The 19,977-nt window shown below is 38.8% G+C and overlaps 5 protein-coding genes across 9 annotated transcripts in view; 2 read left to right on the plus strand and 3 right to left on the minus strand.

Moving 5' to 3' along the window:
- Positions 1-1,599, plus strand: part of LOC111804051 (transcription factor bHLH112-like) — a 2,861-nt gene extending 1,262 nt beyond the window's left edge. Inside the window, exons 4-7 of one of the 2 annotated variants that reach the window (XM_023688723.1) lie at positions 118-183; positions 786-845; positions 935-994; positions 1,079-1,599. In XM_023688723.1, the coding sequence (XP_023544491.1) occupies positions 118-183; positions 786-845; positions 935-994; positions 1,079-1,216 (324 nt within the window). In that variant the 3' untranslated portion in view covers positions 1,217-1,599. Of the gene's footprint in view, positions 1-117; positions 184-785; positions 852-934; positions 995-1,078 lie in introns of both variants that reach the window. The other variant, XM_023688722.1, reaches the window with a different exon arrangement.
- A 2,979-nt stretch (positions 1,600-4,578) lies between these two features.
- Positions 4,579-8,274, minus strand: LOC111804054 (NAD(P)H dehydrogenase (quinone) FQR1-like). Of its 4 annotated transcripts, none has more exons than XM_023688729.1 (6): positions 8,134-8,274; positions 7,548-7,620; positions 7,129-7,414; positions 5,897-5,990; positions 5,129-5,391; positions 4,579-5,044 (listed from the first exon to the last, which is right to left on the minus strand). In XM_023688729.1, exons 3-6 carry the CDS (start codon positions 7,149-7,151, stop codon positions 4,816-4,818), a joined length of 609 nt encoding a protein of 202 aa, XP_023544497.1. In that variant the 5' UTR covers positions 7,152-7,414; positions 7,548-7,620; positions 8,134-8,274; the 3' UTR covers positions 4,579-4,815. The 4 variants fall into 4 exon arrangements, with proteins under 4 accessions (XP_023544497.1, XP_023544494.1, XP_023544498.1 ...); XM_023688726.1 differs by having other exon boundaries at positions 7,129-7,479; XM_023688730.1 differs by having other exon boundaries at positions 7,548-7,604; positions 8,134-8,271.
- Positions 8,275-9,795: 1,521 nt separating this feature from the next.
- LOC111804049 (U-box domain-containing protein 8-like) lies at positions 9,796-11,343 on the minus strand. Its single transcript, XM_023688719.1, has one exon. It carries the CDS (start codon positions 11,161-11,163, stop codon positions 10,066-10,068), a length of 1,098 nt encoding a protein of 365 aa, XP_023544487.1. The 5' UTR covers positions 11,164-11,343; the 3' UTR covers positions 9,796-10,065.
- A 394-nt stretch (positions 11,344-11,737) lies between these two features.
- LOC111804040 (G-type lectin S-receptor-like serine/threonine-protein kinase B120) lies at positions 11,738-15,312 on the minus strand. The gene is made up of 7 exons (XM_023688706.1): positions 13,808-15,312; positions 13,522-13,641; positions 13,198-13,436; positions 12,893-13,103; positions 12,563-12,803; positions 12,335-12,482; positions 11,738-12,240 (listed from the first exon to the last, which is right to left on the minus strand). Exons 1-7 carry the CDS (start codon positions 15,120-15,122, stop codon positions 11,932-11,934), a joined length of 2,583 nt encoding a protein of 860 aa, XP_023544474.1. The 5' UTR covers positions 15,123-15,312; the 3' UTR covers positions 11,738-11,931.
- A 3,508-nt stretch (positions 15,313-18,820) lies between these two features.
- On the plus strand, positions 18,821-19,210 carry LOC111803728 (zinc finger protein CONSTANS-LIKE 13-like). Its single transcript, XM_023688253.1, has one exon. The coding sequence runs from the start codon at positions 18,821-18,823 to the stop codon at positions 19,208-19,210; it is 390 nt and encodes a 129-aa protein (XP_023544021.1).
- Positions 19,211-19,977: the final 767 nt, after the last annotated feature.

Raw genomic sequence — 19,977 nt, forward strand, 5'->3', positions numbered from 1 at the left:
AAAAAAAAAAAAAAAAAAAAAAAAAAAAAAAAAAAAAAAAAAAAAAAAAAAAAAAAAAAAAATGTTTGGAGAATCTTGGGTTATACAAAGGACAAAAACTAATGGGTTTGCTATCAGGTGCGGAAAGAGAAGCTAGGGGACCGTGTCACTGCCCTTCAACAACTGGTTTCACCCTTCGGAAAGGTGAGTTTTTAGACGTGAGGTGAACGAAACATTCTTTATAAGTTATAAGTATAAGGATGTGGAAATCTTTTCTTAGTAGTTTTAAAATTGTGAGGTTGACAACTATATATAACGAGTCAAAATGGACAATATTTGCTAGCGGTGGGTTTGAGCTGTTACAAGTGATATTAGAGTTAACATTGGGCTGTGTGCCAGCGAGAACGCTAAACCCTAAGAGGTGGATTGTGAGATCCCACTTCGGTTGAAAAAGGGCACAAAACATTCCTTGTAACGGTGTGTAAACCTCTCTCTAGTAGTTTTAAAACCGTGAGACTGACGATGATACATAATGAGTCAAACCAAACAGTATTTGCTAGTAGTGGGTTTGAGCTGTAACAAATGGTATCAGAGCTAGATACTGAACGGTGTGCCAGCAAGAATGCTGAACCCCAAGAGAGGTGGATTGTGAAATCCCACATAAGTTGAAGAGGAGAACGAAACATTCCTTATAAGAGTGTGGAAGTCTCTAACTAGTAGACACGTTTTAAAATCGTGAGGCTGACAATATTTACTAGCTTATTATATTATATCTCCATGTAAATTCTCGTCTCTTTTTTCCCCAGACTGATACAGCCTCAGTTCTTCATGAAGCCATTGAGTACATCAAGTTCCTCCACGATCAAGTCAGTGTACGTTCCATTATTTACATAAATTTCATCTTTAATTTCCTTTTAAAACCCAAATTAGTTCATTCATTACTTGAAATTTTCAGCTGTTAAGCACTCCATATATGAAGAACAACAACGGAATAACACCCATTCAACATCAACAGGTAAAAAAAAAAAAAAAAAAAAAAAAAAAANTCAAAAAAAAAAAAAAAAAAAAGTTATGAACTTTACAGTTGCTTGAATTCCAGGTATCAGAAAAAGCAGACCCAAAACAAGATCTGAAAAGCCGAGGCCTTTGTTTGGTGCCGATCTCAAGCACATTCCCGGTGACGAATGCAACAACGGCGGATTTCTGGTCACCGACGTTCGGCGGAACATTCCGGTGAAGAGATATATATATTGATATAGGATTGAATTTGGTGTAATAATGAAGGGAAAAAAAAAAAAAAACAGAGATGAGTAGTAATTGTGTTAGTAGTAATATTGGGAAGAACAGGAACAAGTGCTAAATTCAGGTAAAGTACTCAACGACACGGACACGGACACGGACACGGACACGGACACGGACACGGACACGGACACGGACACGGACACGGACACGGACACGGACACGGACACGGCAGCGGTGAAGTGGGCAGTTGATGATAGCTGGATTTAGCAGATGGGGGCTGAATTATAGTATAAAATTGGCCCTTCTGTGTTCCTGTTCCTTTTAATCTCTAATTTTTAATCTTTAATCTATCAACTTTATTTTGGCTCCCCCTGAAAATTATAATTATTTATTTTCTTCCTCAAATTTAAATAATAATAATCATAATAATAATAATAATAATAATAATAATAATTTTGGAATTGGAATTGGAATGTTGTGGATTGGTAGTGGAAGCTCAGACGGGTGTGGGGGCGCCCCACTGTGTTTTGTGCTTTTGAATTTAGGGTTTCTCAGCGGCATGCGCGCGTGCTATCATGAACCTACAACGGGCCATATACCATTCTATATATATATATATATATATATATACGCGCTCTTTAGCTACATGCCACGGTCATGCTTGTTTGACGCATGTTGTTCATAGGTGCATGTTTGCATTGTACTCTCTTCATGAATAATTTTTTTATTGTACTTTATAGTGTATAACGTTTCGACAAAATTATGTCTACGCATATTAGACCTAAAATGTCTTATAATGTACTATAGGGGATGTGACTAGTTGTCAATTCTTCCTATCTAGAGTTACATGATATTGTTGTGTTGTATTTTCGCTTATAGCCTATAACATTGATTTATTCATTTCTATCCATCTTGCTTTCAAGCTCTCTTTCTAAAATCTATCTCTGCCACAGTTTTCTAAGAACTTTCCTCTTAAGGTGGGGATAGAGATTTGGGTATACGTCGCTAGGCCGAAGGCAACACGATTTTGAGTTTGCTGACTCACTCGATGGTGAGAGTGAGTGTCACACAATTGCTTGCAAACATCCCGTAAAAGCGCATACGCATGAAATCCAACTATCAATTTTGAAAATGATAGTCAGTGTCTTACTGGTCAATTTTGTGGTCGAGTTATATCTTATAATTGCCTTAAATTTTTATGTTTTTCGCGACTCAATAATAAATAATAATAGTGTGTTTTTAGATAAGAATGAAAATGGTATTTTTGTTGTGGAATATGATAATAAAGTGAATGGGTGAGTGTTTTCAAAGAAAAAAAAAGAATATATTTTTTATATTGATGCGTTATTTTCTTTGGAATACTTTGGTATATAGATTATAACTTTTGTGTCACATCAGGTTAGATTTATGATTACAAATTTTTAAATAAAATATTTATAATAGATTGTTTTTTTTATTTTTTTAATAAAAAAAAGTATTATGATCTTGCTCTACCTCATTTTCTCGCTCCATCTACACTTGGTTCGATCAAAATTTGAAAAAACATACACGCAAGCACCAAAAGTTCAGGAAATAGAGTAAAAGAAAGGTTTAGGTTAGGTTAATAACTAAGGTAAATAGGTTTAGGTCGGGGAATAGAGCCAAAAATGGCCAATCTTCCTAACTACGTGCGGGCCGAGCTTAGAGCGGGTATCACTCTTGTCTTCTTAGAAAGGGAAAATGATTTATTTAACCAAGCATGAGCTTCTCTCTTGCAAAACGTAAGAACACTCAATGAAGACAACCAAACAATGATTATTCATAGATGTCCCCAAAGAGAAGATTAAGGTTATCTTGACAGCCAACTAATTAATAATGAATGACCACAAACCTTGTCTGTCATGTTGAAATGAGTCGCCTTGTTTCTTTAACACAACCAATCAAAAGCCTATTGCAGGAAAGCTGTTTTCTTTCTCTTTTTGCTTTTCTTTGTAGATTCAAGTAAAACTGGAACTCAACATTTCTGAGAAGCTTAACGTGGAAGAACCATTTTGACAAGTGACCAATCATGAGAGATTTCCACACCCTTATAAGAAATGCTTCATTCCCCTCTCCAGCCGACGTGGAATCTCACAATTCACCTTCCTTGGGGGCCCAACGTCCTCTCTGACACACCGCCCGGTGTCTAGCTCTGATATCATTTGTAACAACCCAAGCTCACCATAATAGACATTGTCCGTTTTGGCCCGTTACTTATTGTCATTAGCCTCACAGTTTTAAAACACGTGTACTATAAAGAAATTTCCACACCCTTATAAGGAATGCTTTCTTCCCCTCTCAAACCGACGTGAGATCTCACAATCTAAGTGAGCCCAACGTCCTCGTCATCACACTGTCCGGTGTCTGACTTTGGTACATTTGTAACAGCCCAAGCCCACCATTAGTAGATGGGTTGACGGGTATTATATTTTATAACATTCTCGAGACAATCCGGATCAGTACTTTGGATTTGCTTCTATCTCATCTCTGTAACCAATTTTGTTTTCCTTTTGGGTAATGGTATATATGGTTCATGAAAAGAAGAAAAAAGGGGAATACTCAAAAAGGAAAAGACAGCTCTGAGAGGCATCTGGTTATGATGTTTATAAAATGAAAAGCACATATTCAGCAGCATCCATTCCAGCTATTTCCACAGCTAACTTTTCAAAATTCAAACATATCTCTGTTTTTTATGGGTTTGAAAGAAAACCAGACCAACTTCAACAATACTTCCTTCAACTTCTGTTTCAAGTTTTAAATATCTCAAAAAAAAAAAAGTGTCATTTCTTTTCCTAACTTTGAATCTGATCTTCTGTGCCATTCAGGAATCAAAACATCTCTGTCTGTCTCTCTGTCTCTCTGTTCTTGTTCCAATTACATTTTGTTTATTGACTTTTTGTCTTTCTTCATATATTCCCTCCTGATATGCATTTTTCTTTTGGTAAAAAGAAACAAACAAACAAAACTAATCACAGTACTACGACAGTACCCCCAGAATTTGAACAGTTGTCTTTTTTTTGTTAAGAACATGTTCTGTGGTCTTCAACCAACAACCTTAACAGATAGGCCTTTCAATGAAGTTAAACCCATTTGGATGGGCCATTTTGATGATATGATGCCACTTATTCACAAGCTATATGGAAACAACATCTTCACATTGGATAAAATTGTACGGTAGCTGTTTTGTTGGGAGTGGTCGTCTTATCCACTTACCACTTTGAGTACATGCTCTCGTAGCCTTTGCTTTCGATTTCATCCAAAAAAAAGTTTAGCATGCCAATAAAATTGACGTTCTTACTTTTATATTCCTAATATTTTCTTATCGGGCGTATGTGGGACTTTGATCAACAGATAAATTTGATAGATAATAATGTTTGGTAGCTGTGTAAGCTTCAATAGATACACAAATCAAAGACAACATAGGTATTCAACAGGGCATAGCAAATTCTTGAACAGAGAAGAACTATATATATATATATAGAGAGAGAGAGAGATAGATAGATAGATATAAGGGCTGGGAGAAGAAATAAGTATAGCAGGGTGGGAAGAATTATATGATAATATGATGGAAAACAATCAGTTACCCTTGAGCTTCTTTGCAATGGCAGCAAAGTACTTTCCCTGGTGGAAAGCTTGCTGCAGTTCCAGTTCAGAAGGCTGTCTGGAGCCATCACCGGCTAAAGTTCCAGCACCGTAGGGACTCCCGCCCTTGACGTTCTCCATCTCGAACATTCCAGCTCCGAACGAATATCCAATTGGAACAAACAGCATTCCATGATGAACTAGCTGAGTAATGGCTGTTAAGCTGCAATAACACAAAATTTTAAGATCAAATTTTCAGGTTAAAAAGAATTTAGAAAGGGGAGAAGGTTTTTAAAAAGAGGCTCACGGAGTAGTCTCCTGTCCACCTCCTTGAGAAGCAGTGCTATAGAAAATGCCTGCAGGCTTGCCTGAAAGTGATTGTGCTCTCCATAAACCTCCAGTTGCATCCATGAATGCTTTGAATTGAGCACACATCATCCCGAATCTTGTAGGGAATCCGAAGAGTAAACCATCAGCTTCAGCGAGTTCGTTTGGTGTAATGATGGGTGCTTCACCCTTTGGTGGTGCTTGCATCTTGTCGAGAACCTCGTTCGGTAACGTTTCAGGCACCTGTTTAAATATCATATATACTTATTCAGGGGATTCACTACCAAAACCAGTTCCCCAAATCATATGAAGTCTTCAACATATATCTTCTATATCACTATGCACATGTATACTTCAAGCCCATAATACAGTATCGTATGCAGAATTGTCAATGATTAATATGGATCACAAAGAGCCATGTCTTGGCTGTTTGTACTTAATTTGAACGATGCATGTAACCGTCCAAGCCTACCGCTAGCAAATATTGTTCTCTTTGGGCTTTCCCTTCCAGGCTTCCCCTCAAGATTTTAAAACGAGTCTAGTAGGGAGAGGTTTCCACACCCTTATAAAGAATGCTTAGTTCTCTCTCCAACCGATGTGGGATTTCATAATCCACCTCCCTTCGAGGTCCAGCGTCTTCACTAGCACTCGTTCCTCTCTCCAAGCGATGAGGGATCTCGCAATCAATGTTAACTAAAAATGAAGAATGCAAAACTGTGAAGAAAGGAGAGTCATAGTTCCTTTGCACCTGCCATAATTTGGCTTCCACTCCCTCCACAGAAGCAGCTCCTTTCTGAATTTCCTCTGCCAGCCTCAAGACATGTCCGTACGTAGAATAGTAACTGTACAACATACTCAACAAGTTTTAAATAACCACCAAAGTTTTTCTCATACATATGACACGTCGACCGACCATATTACAAACAGCTACGGTTGGTCATGATTTCTCGTAGCTGTCCTCATTGGAATCAACATGTTTCGGATAAGTGATGTGAAAAGAAAGAAAAGAAACTTGTACGACAAACCGAGTTCTCGACAACAATGGAATACAGTACAAAAAGCAAAAGGAAAATCTCCAGGAAGTTGCAGCTCTTTCCTAGAAGAGTAACGTAGAAATATGACAGCTAAAAGAACTGATTAGAATGGAGACAAGACAATTTACCTTATCATTGAGAGCAAAACAACAGCATATACAGTGACATTACACAAGCTAAGCAGTGGAAGTTTCCATAGATTTGGATCAAAAAATAAGTCCTAAAGCTGGGACCACAAAAGTTCATACATGATCTCAACAGGTTAGGTTAGGTTTCTTAGTCCTTTAGTTTTCATGGTAATTAAAAACCACTTTGACTGTGTGCTCATGGCACAAAATCTTGAGGGTGGCCTTCAAAAATTGCTGAGGTGCTTGATGGAACAAACATTGAAACCTCTCCCTAGTAGACGCGTTTTAAAATCATGAGGCTGACGACAATACTTAATGGGCTGAAGTAGACAATATCTACTAGCGGTGAGCTTGGGCCGTTACACAATCATAAACACCAACCAGGGTAACATTGCAAACAGACAGCTAGAGAAAGAGAATTTCTCCTATAAAAGAAGCTCATAACATCAAAAAGATTCACAGCTTTTACACTCGCCTAAAAGAGGTTGATTGACTTTTAATCAGAAAAATCAAACCCACAAAAAGAAATCAGGATATACTACAACAGAACAGAGCCTTACAGGCTCCAAGTTTCCAGGATGTGTATTGATCATTAAAAACAGAGACTTTGACAAGTGGGGTTATTGACCCATCGTTCATAACAACAACCTTTATCGCTTCGATTTTGGAGAGAAAACTACAAAGGAAAAATGGTTTAACAATCGCCATATTACAGTTCATCACCAAAAAGAGGATTATAATCAAAGGAAAAAATGGTTTTGTTGTGTACAAAAGAATGTTTTATGAGGAAGATAAGGAAGGGATTGAGAGAGGCTTACACAATGTAAATTTTGGTGGCCATTGATGGATGTTCTCCGCGTCTGTCTGTCTGTCTGTCTGTCTGTCTTTCTTCTTCTACTACTTCTCCAAACTATTTTGAGTGGGTGAGCAAATTATTTGACAGTAGAGTGATTGAGGGGACCCCAATTTATAGTGCTCTACAAGCTGTGTTCTACAATTTTTTTAATAGCATGATTAATGGGGTCTAACCCCAATTTTGGTGGGGTTTTGTTAGTAATAATGTTGAATTATGGGACGGTTGATGTCCACTCCACTCCACTCCTCCTGCCATCATTGTTTTCATTGATTAAACTTCATATCTCCCTTCTTCATCAGGTGAAATATTCAATCTGAATTAACCAAAATTCATCAATTCAATGAATGAAAACACTTTCTAAGAGAGTGACAAAACAACTACCTTTCCTCATATTCTGTTCCCACAGTAATAGATTTCTTTGTGTCCAGATTCCCTGACCTGAAATTCAAGACAACTTAGGAAAAGAAAAAAGCAGAAGAATGAGTAAAATAAGATTGAGATTTGGGTTTGGTTAAGTTGATAAGCTTTATAACAAAGGGTTTAGGTAAGTGATCAAAAGGGGTCCCACACATCAATTAGTTGATGAAATTAAGTCTAATGGAAAGTGTTTTAGATTGTAATGCAGAAAGTTAGGAGGAATGGATAGCCTTTGTCTTGAAGCGTGCGTCTCATGAGTCTTTGCTAATCCACACCCTTCATTTTCATCCCGTTTACGCTTTGATAATAACATCATCACAAAGTACCAATACCCTCTCCTTTTTTCTTGTTTCATCTCTTTTAGGCTTTCTTGCCTCCAGAATTCGGGCCACTAATTGCCTCTAAACAAGCTTGACATTATTCTGTCTTAATTTGGTGTGAATCAGTGTACTGTGGAGCTCTATTTCCATTCATTTATTTTTGTGAATCACAGGGAAGATGGAACAAGAAAAAAAAAGGAAAGAAAAAGATGGGTTTGTGGAGGGCCTACCAATGTGGAATGGAGCATTGCTTGCCAACAGGGGAAGACCACACCACTTCTCAATCTTTCTATCCACCTTTTTGCAGCGCTGAGAATGGATGAAGTGATGAAGAAGCTGAATGAATTCTGAATCCGTTTCTGCTACTGTTCTTGGAATGAACAAACCAGAAGGGCATTGCTTTGATCAGAATAGATCATTTGTGGGCCCTTCATTCTTATCTTTTTCTTGTTTCCTTCAAAGGAAAAGGGCCAAAATTATTGCCCTTCAGTTTCTGTCTGTTGGGCCAAATAATGATCCATGTTGAATTCTCTTTGGAAGTCCAAATGGAATAGACAAATCCCGGAAACCACTCTGTGCCTCTAGCTGTGAGAGAGAATTTCTATAGATCTCCACTTTTCTAACCTTTTTGACCAATAATTTACCCATTTGACTCCAATCTCAACCAATAAACTATCGAACTATAAAATAAGTGGATACAGTTCTTTTTTGTTATACTAAATTGATAGAATTCATTCCTAACAAAAACTTCAAGAATTTAATAGAGTGAAATATAGTAAGAAATTATGGAAGGTTTGAAGCACTTCCCGACTCTTCAGTGTTTTCGTTGGCACACTGCCTGGTGTCCACTCCTTCGGGACCCGACATCCACGCTGGCACACCACCCGGTGTTCACTTCCCTTCGGGGTCCAACGTCCTCGCTGGCACACCATCCGGTGTCCACCCCCTTCGAGACCCAACGTCCTTGTTGGCATACTACCCAGTGTCTGGCTTTGATACCATTTGTAACGACCCAAGCCTACAAATACTGCCCTATTTTGACTTTTCGGGCTTTCTCTCAAGGTTTTAAAATGTGTCTGCTAAGGAGAGGTTTCCACACCCTTATCAATAATGTTTTGTTCCACTCTCCAACCGATGTGGAATTTCACAGTCTATCCCCTTCGAGTCCAACGTTCGCACTAACATTCGTTCCTTTCTCCAATCCATATGGGATGGGAAGGTGATAACTTTTTGTGCAGTAAGTAGAGGATGGGATTGGATGAAGAATGAAGATTATAAATTTGGAAGAGAAGAACAAAGTTGGAGGGCTCCATGTTTGCACCCTATGTGGTGTATGAAAATGACAAACAACATAACTTCATCCACAGACCTCCCATGGCCACGCCAACCAAAACCCAATATCAAGTTCCAACCACAAACCTCCACGCATAGCCCTACCACGCAATAACTTCGCTGCACCAAAGTATCCATCCAGTCCACCAAAATCTGCATATATTTTGAAATCACACTAATGATCGTAAAGCTTAGAACAACAGGCAACAGAGCAGTCCGTACACTTGGTATGGCTCCGGTGGCATCCCATTTGATATCAATGCAACTAATTACAAGTACACTAGTGATCTACCAAATCCATATATAAGAAAGCAGCAGCATTACACATGACACCACCGCCACAAAACAATACACTTTTGTTATCAGCACGTAAAGTTTCCTTGTTGAGTCCAAAGGAAGAGAGTTTCATAAACTGAGGCCAATTACAATACTGATCATTTCTGGGTAAAAACCAACCTTGGAAAACCTCCGGTACTTGATTGATTCTGTCGTTCTTTAATTCAATTTACATTTTATATATATATATATATATATATATATATATGAAATATTAAAATAAATAAAAGAAAAGGCATGATCTTACCAGATTCTAATATATATTTTCTGTACAGAAACTATTGAACCAAAAAGAGGGGAACAGTGGAAACCCCTAATCTAGAAGAATTGGAGTCGTCTTGGTAAGAAGAACGAGGCATCGACATTACGCCACAGCAAAATCCCTTGGTTTACACACCACCACCCACATGAGTCATAAGATATATCATTCCCCAAGACCCAAGCCAACCCACCAGTTGTATGACTGCAGAAGAATCCGATTGGATTCCTTCTCCTCATGTGTTGTTTCCGCGCAGTATATGAATCAAATTTGCAGCATTTGCTCTGATCTTTTCATTATTGTCATCAATCAATGTCATACAGATTCCCAAAACGCCTTCTCTTCTGGCCTCCACGCACTGTCGCTCGCAGTGGCAGCACAGGGAACTCAGAGTTAGAAGAGCATATTGAACCCCTCTTGGGGCTCCATTTCTCAAAACACAACCCAAAATCTCCACACATCCCTTGAACCGTTGCATCTCTTCGCGACCTTCCCTGCACTTGGCCAAAAGCCCCAGAACCTCCACTGCTCTATCCAGCCCAGAATTGGCAATTTTGAGCAAAATGGGAACAACCCCACATTCCACAGCCCGCAGACGGTTCCTGGGGAATGAACAAATGGCGTAAAGCGCAGTTGCAGCTTCCTTCTGCTCTCTGTAGTTGCCGTTCCGTAAGAGACAAACCAGAGAGCGAACCGCATGAGGATATGCCCCAATTGTAGCCTTGTTAACCTCCACAACCGCCAAGCTCGTCAGCATCGTGGCCGCAACGGCTCTGCAATCAGGGGACCTCGCTTGAAGAGCAGCCACAGTGTGGCCAATAGCCCCTTCTGCAACCAAACCCACTTTGTTATCATCGTCCAAACTAAGATTCAGCAACAGCGACAGACCCTTCTCTTGAAGCCTCGGATCGTCAGAACCAACGCATTTAAGAACAGCCGAGACAGCCCCGGACTCGGTCAATCTTCGACGCATAGCGGAATCGCGCTTCGAAACCCTCGCGAGTTGATTGAGGCAATCAAGCTTGGAATCGAGGGAGGAAGAAGGAGATATGAGAATCGAGATTAGGGTTTGGGGCGAGGGATGAGGGAGAAATGGCTTGGACAGGGAAACAGGGTTGAAATTTGAAATTAAGCTTCTGAGAGCATGGTTAGGGATTAGGTTAGGGTTTTGAGGAAGGGGCAATTGGGTGATTGGGCAAGTCCGGTGACCGGCATCGAGCCACCTTTGGATTGAGGAACGATCAAAGGTGTGGCCGGAGGAGAGTATTACAGGGTCGGACATTATCTCCAGAGAAATAGGGCACTTGAAATCATCTGGATATGGAGCCGCCATTAACGCCAACCTTTTTGCCCCGAGAGATTTTAACAGTCAAGGTCTGATGATGTTTTGGACGCTGCAAAAGCTCCAACACGATAGACTTCCATTACAGAGAAAGAGGAAGAAAGAGAGAGCCCTCCCTGCTCGATCTTTGTCTGATGGAAGCAAGAAATCACAGACACTTGAATTTACCCAAAAGCCTACTCACTAATCCTCTTTTATATATATATATATATATATATATATATATATATATATAACCATAATTTACATTATCCGATTTTAAAAAATATCATTACGATTAATATTATAAAACTGTGAGGCTGACGGTAATACATAACGAAACAGACAAACTATGTTTGCTAGCCGTGAGCTTAGGCTGCTACAAATGATATCAGAGCCAGACATCGGGTGGTGTGCCAGTGAAGTCATTGACCTCCAAGAGACAATCGGGTGGTGTGCCAGTGAAGTCATTGACCTCCAAGAGACAAGGGAGGTGGATTGTGAGATCTCTCATCGATTGGGGAGAGATGAAAAAACCTCTCCTTTAACATATAAATTTTAAAATCATGAGGTTGACGTCGATACATAACGAGCTAAAGCGGATAATTCTGCTAACTCATGAGCTGTTTAGTAGCAAATATCAACCAAAATCAATCATTCATATGAACAAATTCCCTAAACAAACTATACTCAGCTTCACAAACTATCTATCTATGCTTTCAACACCACAAAAATGGCATATTAACATGAAGATGGGAGAATGAAAACCAAAACAATATGCTATCTACCATCCAGCATTGTTACCGTTACATCGTTCGACGATACAATGTCGTGCCCTTCTGTAAACAAGTCTGTATCGATCGAGGCTCTCGTGGAAGTATAGGTGGGCTGTCTTGGCTGTGGCAGTGATAAAGATTCACTCTCCAGCATTAGCACCAAGGATTGCAGTGTTGGTCTATAAGCAGGAGAGTCTTGTACACACAACATTGCTACATGTATGCATTTCAATACTTCATTCTCGGGCGATGTGTCGCGAATTGATAGGTCGAGAAGTTCGATCGCTCTTCCTTCGTTCCAAAGTTTCCAAGCCTGAAAAAAGTTTTCATATTCAGTCTATGACCAACTACACTTTAACTTGCAGATTCAAGTTTCGAACAAATGGTAAAATGAGAAACGAACTTACATAGCTAATGAGCGTTAAGTATTCAGTTGATCGAAAGCTAGTGTTCCTCCGACCACAGATTAATTCCAACAATAATACACCAAAACTATACACATCCGATTTCACCGAAAATAAACCTTCCATTGCATACTCTGGAGCCATGTAACCGCTGCATTAAGACAATGATAAAGAACGTTAGATTATTTGGATTACTTAAGGGTACTGCATTAGTAAGCTATGAATACTGACTATGTCCCAACAACTCGAATGGTATTTGTGGCCTCGTTTTGGTTTCCACCGAATATTCTAGCCATGCCAAAGTCCGATATCTTTGGATTCATGTCTTCGTCTAACAAAATGTTGCTAGCTTTCAAATCTCTATGAATAATAAGAAGTCTCGAATCTCTATGAAGGTATAGTAGCCCTCGCGCGATTCCCTCTACGATCGACAACCGTTTTTTCCAATCGAGTAGCGCCTGCTTGTTCGGATCTGCACCATTACAACCAAGGGTTAAACAAAAGAATTCAATCCAAAATCCTAAACATCCAGTTTCTTAATAGAAAGGCCTAAGTAGATACCAAAAAGAAACCAATCCAAGCTTTTGTTTGGCATATATTCATAGAGCAGCATCTTGTCCTCTCCTTGAATGCAGTAGCCCAACAGCCTGACGAGGTTTCGATGCTGCAACTTTCCTATCAGTATAATCTCATTCTTGAACTCTTCTAGACCTTGTCCAGACCGGACTGAGAGCCTCTTCACAGCAATTTCTTGTCCACATGGAAGCTTTCCCTGGCAAAAGAACAGAGAAAGAATGCTTAATATCAGCACAAACTGAGCTCATTTGCTTTGCTTTGCAGCACAAACGCTTGGAAGACTTGGTTACCTTGTATACAGGGCCGAAACCTCCCTGCCCAAGCTTGTTTTCCTCAGAAAAGTTATCAGTAGCCACAGCTACACAGTTGAAATTGAACATGGGCAAATCTGGTCCATTCAATTGTTCGCCTTCTATGCCTAATTCGTATGGCCCTGAAACCTGTACTGAAAACTCTCCACTCTTACTTAGATCAAACATTGGTACTTCAGCTTTGTTCTGAGGTTTACTTGAAGCAGCAGCAGGTGAACCTGTAAATGCAAGCATTGTAAGGCCCTGAATGGCTATAATTCTCTAAGCCAAGAGACAACCAGAAGAACCAAAATGGCATCTAACCTTCCATTTTGCCTCTGAATTTCCATATCAGCAATGCTAATATGGCTATGGCAGCTGCTGCTCCTAAACATATCGATACGATCACACCGGTCGATAATTTTCCCTTGCTATCTCCGGTTACTAAGAGTACAAAATGTCTAATGTTAAACATTACCAAACAACATTAAAAACATCAAAACATAGCACATTTCATCAGATTTCTTTCAGCTGTCATAGACTTGAATGTGGATTTACTTTTTCTTGTTAATGATATTAAGGGAAGGGATTGAAAGTTTTGAAAGCTTACTCAAATCTGAATGAGCCAGACGAATGTTTAAAGTATTCCCAACGCCATCAAATGTCTGAATATCAATTAAAGGTTCATCCCAAGTTACGCACCCAATTCCAGGAGCATCCGAATATGCAACACACGATGAACTGTTCAAACATCTATCTCTACATGAATCCACCACAAATACTCCACTTATGAAATCGGGCAATTTCACAAATGGTACGGCTACAAATCCATCTTCTTCACTGTCTTCAATAGTTCCATTTTGACTACTGTTCATTCTCTGCTGAAGTAATGGAGTCATTCTCTGACACCCATCCGACCAAATCTCTCTGTTCCATCTATCTATGTTTTTTGGTGTAAACCCTTGAGGGCAGCTACACTTAACACGACTCGTTTCAGAACATACCCCAAAATCCCCACAAAAGTTATAGAAATCGCAATCGTGAGAAGGAAGTAAACGAATCGTTTCCCATTTGCGATTTACTTCATCCCATCGTTGCTGTGCTTCTTTTCCATCCCACCGGATTTGAAATTTCAGCTTATCGGAATCATTCAGTGCATGAAAAGTTACGCTAATGTTGTTTTCACTGTCGGGAAGAACCTTGAAGCCGTATAACGTCGTAGAACGCATAGTTGGAATCCCAGAAAAAATCTGCCTATCCCAGTGGCCGCTTCTCCACCATCGTTTATCTCCATTCCAAATGATAATCTGGACGGCTCCACGAGGATCCACACCCAGACAAAAGTTTCCGACAGCCGGATTTGTCTCTGATTTCCACGACATAAACATTCGTTTCTCGCCCATATCTGCGTTCACTTTCACCTCCATATTCGGAAGAAACGTATCTGTGGGGTTTATGAAGCTGCTCCAATGAACTTTCGACGAGTCATCTCCGCTCGAGAGAATCAATTCTCCACTGTTATGAAGAGTTAAATTCCTGGGATCAGAAGCATTCGCTGTGATATTACTTGTCCAAACAGAGACGTTGTTACTGTCCAGAACGACCAAGTTCCCGTCATCTCCGATTTTCAAAACCCCATCTCTATTAAAAAGTGGCGTCTGTCTATTCGCAACCCAAATAACAGACAGTTCCTCGATCTTGTGATACCATATTCCGACATACCGTGATGAAGAATTAGTGGGGCTGAAGAATCCCAGTTCGTAGGATTCATTCAAGGATATGAGGGTTTCATTAGTACTATCTCTAAGCTCTCTACCCCTCGCAATTGAATCTGCAGCATCGCAAAACAGAGGAGAAGAACAGAGGAAGGCTGAAATGACTAAAAATTGACAAAACCCAACAACGCTTCTGCAATTAACACCCATACCAAGATTTCTCTCAACAGAAACACTGCCGGATCGGAAGAGAAGAAGAACAAGAAGAAATAAACAAGTTTAATACGTAAAATTCAGAGAAGAAACTTCAACGGCGGCGTATTGGTAATACTCTCCAACGAGAGAAAATGATTTGATATGAACAACCACCAATAGAAGCCTTTTAGGTGGGGGGATTAGATATTCGCTCCTAGCACAAACGGGAGACGTTTCAATGAAATGGTTGGCGCAAGCCCACTAAACGTTGCAGGCAGAAGTACCTCTCTTTCTAGGACACGAAAGTGTTATAAATGATATTAGAATCAGATATGAAAGTTGCGAGTTAATACCCTAACCATAAAGTGGTGCACCAGGCTAATACCCTGACTCAAAGTGGTGCCAACGAAGCTAATACCCTAACCACGAAGTTGGTGCACTAGGCTAATACCTTGGCTCAAAGTGGTGCCCCTGGTAATGTGACAATGAAGCTAATACCCTAACCATAAAGTGGTGTGCCCCTAGTAATGTGACAATGAAGCTAATACCCTAACCATAAAGTGGTGCACCAGACTAATACCTTGACCCAAAGTGGTGCACCAAGTAATGTGGCAATAAAGCTAATACCGTAGTCACAAAGTGGTGCACCACTCTAATACTCTGACCTGAAGATGTTAGCCCCTAAATGAATCCTAAACCTGTTATTGTTTCGAATCCTTGAGAAGAATTTAAACTAAAATAATGGCCAAATTAAGTTTAATTTTAAATCAGCGTTAATAAACTCCAAAATCAATACCCACGTGGAAAAATTGGTTAAGAATATATTATTTTTTTTAATTTTTTTTTTAAAAAAGGGTAAGACTGGAATGAAGAACGGGGGGAAGGAGGCGCCAACTCTGACCGCCCTAGTTGGACCGTTGTGGGTGGCGTGGAATTTAGCAACAGTGGGACCCACAGACCCCATTTTAATTGGTAGTTTACTATTTTAATGTCTTCATTCCTCGGTCACCATTATGAACAACTTTATTTGAATTTAATACATTTTATTAATCCCACTTTTCCATGTATTAAAACAAACAACTCCAATTTTAATAATAATAATAATTAAAAAAAAACAAAAAAAAAAACTATATGCTTTAATGGGTACACCTGTTGTCAATAATTGTATAATTAATTAAATAAAAATTCCAACATAACACTACAAAATAATCAATCGTGTTTAATTAATGTTTAGGTCAAGCCCTTTAAATACTGCTCTTGTCGTTTCCTCAATCCAGCAAATAAATAATTATAAATAAGGACTTGAAAAAGGTCAATTAAAGGGTCCGACCTCCTACCATTAATCCACAAATTTTTAATTAATTAATTAATTAATTAATTAATACACCATAAACAGACACAAAAATGGCCGGTTCATTGTTTGGTTTACATTTTTACACGACACAAATTGGAAATAGGACTAAAATGGCCCATCTTTCCACACACAAAAAAAAATATTTGAAATATATATATATATATATATATAAATAAATAAACTTATTCCTATTAAATCTTATTATATGTTGCGATATAATTTAAATTTATTTTTGTAATCCCGTGCTCAAATTTTGACATTGAAAGACCTTAAATATAAAAATCATGAAAATAATCTATGTCGTTGAAAATGTATATATATATATATATATATATATATATATATATATATATATATATATATAATGAAATATTATTAGAGTTTATGAATCATGAGGATGAATATTATAATATTTTTTACTTGAGGAAGAAATTTGAAAATATCATAATTGCGAGATTTAGTCAACGCATAAATCATCTCTCTCGTTTTTATTTCTACCATTTTTGCTTTTACATTTGCGTTCACAATAGTTTTTTTTTATGAATATAATATTATTTAACTATTCGTGCGGAATATAATGTTTGATGTTCGCCACGTTTTTTTTCAAATAACACGGTTACAAAATATAGTTTTTAAAAAGAATATAAAAAATAAATTAAAAATTATTTAAAAAGTTTTAAGTATATTTTTTCATCTAAAAATTAAAAGTTATTTTAATTATTTTTTAAAAAATTAGAAGCTGAATAATTTTGAAAGAATTTAGCCATAATATAGCTTTTATTTAAATTTATTTTCTTCCAATTATATATAAATGAAAATTAATAAAAATATTTAAATATGGACTATTCAAAATCAAAATTCTTTCTTTAAAAAGAAAAAAAATTATACCCAAAATTAAAAAATTAAAGAAAGTTTTGAATCGTATTGGAATAATAAAGAAAGTTGTGAAAATCAAATCAAAGAATAACACCTTAATTAGTGGACGTGGGACTATCTCTAAAAAATTCTCCATTTGAACAAAATATGTAACTGTCTAGATCTGCAGATATTGTCATTTTTTGGCTTGCCTGGTTCCCTCAAGGCTTTAAATGTATATGCTAGGGGAAGGTTTCCAGAATGGTGGTTTGGGGAAGGTTTCCAGAATGGTGGTTTGTTCTCTTCTCAACCAATGTGGGACATCACAATCCACCCTCAAGGTTTCCATGGTGATTTGTTCTCCTCCCCAACCAATATGGACATCACAATCCACCTCCTTCGAGTCCCAGCGTCCTCCCAACCAATATGGACATCACAATCCACCTCCTTCGAGTCCCAGCGTCCTCGCTTGGCATTATTTCATTCTATGGTGGTTTGTTCTCCTCCCCAACCAATATGGGACATCACAATCCACCCCCTTCAGGGCCCAGTGTCCTCGCTAGCATTCTTTCCTTCCTCCAATCGATATAGGACCGCCCCCAAATTCACCCCCTTTGGGGCCAGCGTCTTTACTGGCACACCGCCTCATGTCTACCCCCTTCGGGGAACAGCGAAAAGGCTGGCACATTGTCCGATGTCTGGCTCTGATACCATTTGTAATGACACAGATCCACAAATAAAAGCTCGCACATTGTCCGATGTCTGGCTCTGATACCATTTGTAACAGCCCAGATCCACAAATAGTAGATATTATCCTCTTCGGGCTTTCCCTTCGAGCTTTTCCTCAAGGCTTTAAAACGCGTCTGTTAGGGAAAGGTTTCCACACTCTTATAAATTATGATTTGTTATTCTCTCAAACCAATATGGGATATCACTTGTAAAGTCTCTCCTCAGGCTATGGAACTTTCGAATAAATCACACTATTTATTTGAAAATTCTTTGTTGGAAATTTAAAATTTGTATATTTTTTAATTATAAACTCTTTATAGGATTGGAATGCTCATCTCTCAACCATACTCGAGCTGTATTCCGAGAATTCAACCTTTAACAAATAAACTTGCAAACCAGGGGAAAGGAAATGAAAAACCCAGAATTCTTCGCCCACAGAATCGGATTCATTGATTGTGGCCACAAATTGTCTCCAACACCCACTTGCCACTAAAATGATCACAATAGGTAGCGTACAATAGCCAAAAAAATCCCCGTCTCCTTCTCCCCCTTTTCCATGATCTTTCTTTGTGCCAAATACAGGGAAAGAACGAACCCAAAACCCAACTTGATGCCCATACATACCCTTTGCATAATATTCCCTTTAGCTCAAGGATTTCTCTTCAATGGGCCACCCTTCATTAATGGCCGCTCCCTTCCAACTCTCTGTTCAAACCCCTTTTGAGTTTCCTCTGTTATATAAATGACTCAAGTAAGTGTCGTAAGCGAGTGAAAAATGAAGAAATTGTGCGAGCTGTGCGACTGTGTGGCGACTGTGATATGCGAATCGGACCAGGCGAGGTTGTGTTGGGGGTGCGATTCCAAGGTCCATGGCGCCAATTTTCTGGTGGGGAAACACTTGAGGGTTTTGCTCTGCCATGATTGTCAAGCCCCCACGCCTTGGAATGGCTCTGGACCAAGGCTTGTGGCCACGGTTGCGTTTTGTCAGAACTGTGTCGAGAAAAACAGGCGACACGGGAAGACGGCGCAGCGGAGAGAGAGAAGGAGAGTGGGTGAGGAGGAAGGACGTGGGAGCTCTAATGGCGGCTATGGCGGTGGCAGTGACAGTGATGATGAGAAGGAAAATCAAGTGGTTCCTTGGTTATCACTCTCCTCTCGCTCTTAGTCACTATAATCCCCATTATTAATTAATTAATTAATTAATCCAATTACTTTTTACCACCTCTTTTTATGAATAAAATTACCTATCCTCCAATAATTTCGCTTATTCATGGTTAATCATTTCCGTTTTTCACCGTAAAAATTTGGCTAAAATAATTAAGTGTGTATTATAGGCTCATGATCATTCTCTAAATGAGCGGATCTAACACTTTCATCCAACATCTCCCTTCCAACAAAATACGCTCTCGTGGCTCCACTCCTTTTCGTTTGGAGTCTTAGTCATTCTTTGACTATGCCTTCAAGGCTCACAATACTCTGTTAAACATTTGAGAATTCTATTGGCATGACTAAGTTTAGAGTATTGTTCTGATTTTACGTAAGATGAACAGACCCTCCACACTCGTATGATATTGTCCACTTTGAGCATAAGCTCTAGTGCCTTTGCTTCGTGAAACTTTTATCCAATAAACTTGGATTTGTCGGCAAACATTAAATTAATTTGTTGTTGCTATAAAACTATTATTTATCTATTTATTATAAAAAAAAAATATTTTTAATAAACAGAACGTTCGTAGCGCTGGATTCGGCCCAATGTTGGAACGGCCCAAAGAAAACATGATTGGAGTCAACGTGTTGGTTGACCTAAAGGAAAAGATAAATCCGTAAACACTGGATTATGCACGTCCAGTTGTATAGTTGGAATATGGATAAGAAGGTGACCTAACACATAACCCACCAGAAATGGGACAAATGGGTCCCACCATGTGAGTC

This window comes from Cucurbita pepo, chromosome LG10 (assembly GCF_002806865.2).
Source record: "Cucurbita pepo subsp. pepo cultivar mu-cu-16 chromosome LG10, ASM280686v2, whole genome shotgun sequence".
Classification (NCBI taxonomy): Eukaryota; Viridiplantae; Streptophyta; class Magnoliopsida; order Cucurbitales; family Cucurbitaceae; genus Cucurbita; species Cucurbita pepo.

Excerpts from the sequence above, each read along its gene's own strand:
- LOC111803728 (XM_023688253.1), top strand. The coding sequence starts at position 18,821 with ATGAAGAAATTGTGCGAGCTGTGCGACTGTGTGGCGACTGTGATATGC.
- LOC111804049 (XM_023688719.1), bottom strand. The coding sequence starts at position 11,163 with ATGGCGGCTCCATATCCAGATGATTTCAAGTGCCCTATTTCTCTGGAG.
- LOC111804040 (XM_023688706.1), bottom strand. The coding sequence starts at position 15,122 with ATGGGTGTTAATTGCAGAAGCGTTGTTGGGTTTTGTCAATTTTTAGTC. Across the intron at positions 13,437-13,521 it reads ATTCAGAGGCAAAATGGAAG|GTTCACCTGCTGCTGCTTCA; the intron begins GTTAGATGCCAT and ends TTGCATTTACAG. Across the intron at positions 12,804-12,892 it reads CTTGGATTGGTTTCTTTTTG|ATCCGAACAAGCAGGCGCTA; the intron begins GTATCTACTTAG and ends GTAATGGTGCAG.
- LOC111804054 (XM_023688729.1), bottom strand. The coding sequence starts at position 7,151 with ATGGCCACCAAAATTTACATTGT. Across the intron at positions 5,392-5,896 it reads TGGAAGCCAAATTATGGCAG|GTGCCTGAAACGTTACCGAA; the intron begins GTGCAAAGGAAC and ends ATATTTAAACAG. Across the intron at positions 5,045-5,128 it reads GGTGGACAGGAGACTACTCC|CTTAACAGCCATTACTCAGC; the intron begins GTGAGCCTCTTT and ends GTGTTATTGCAG.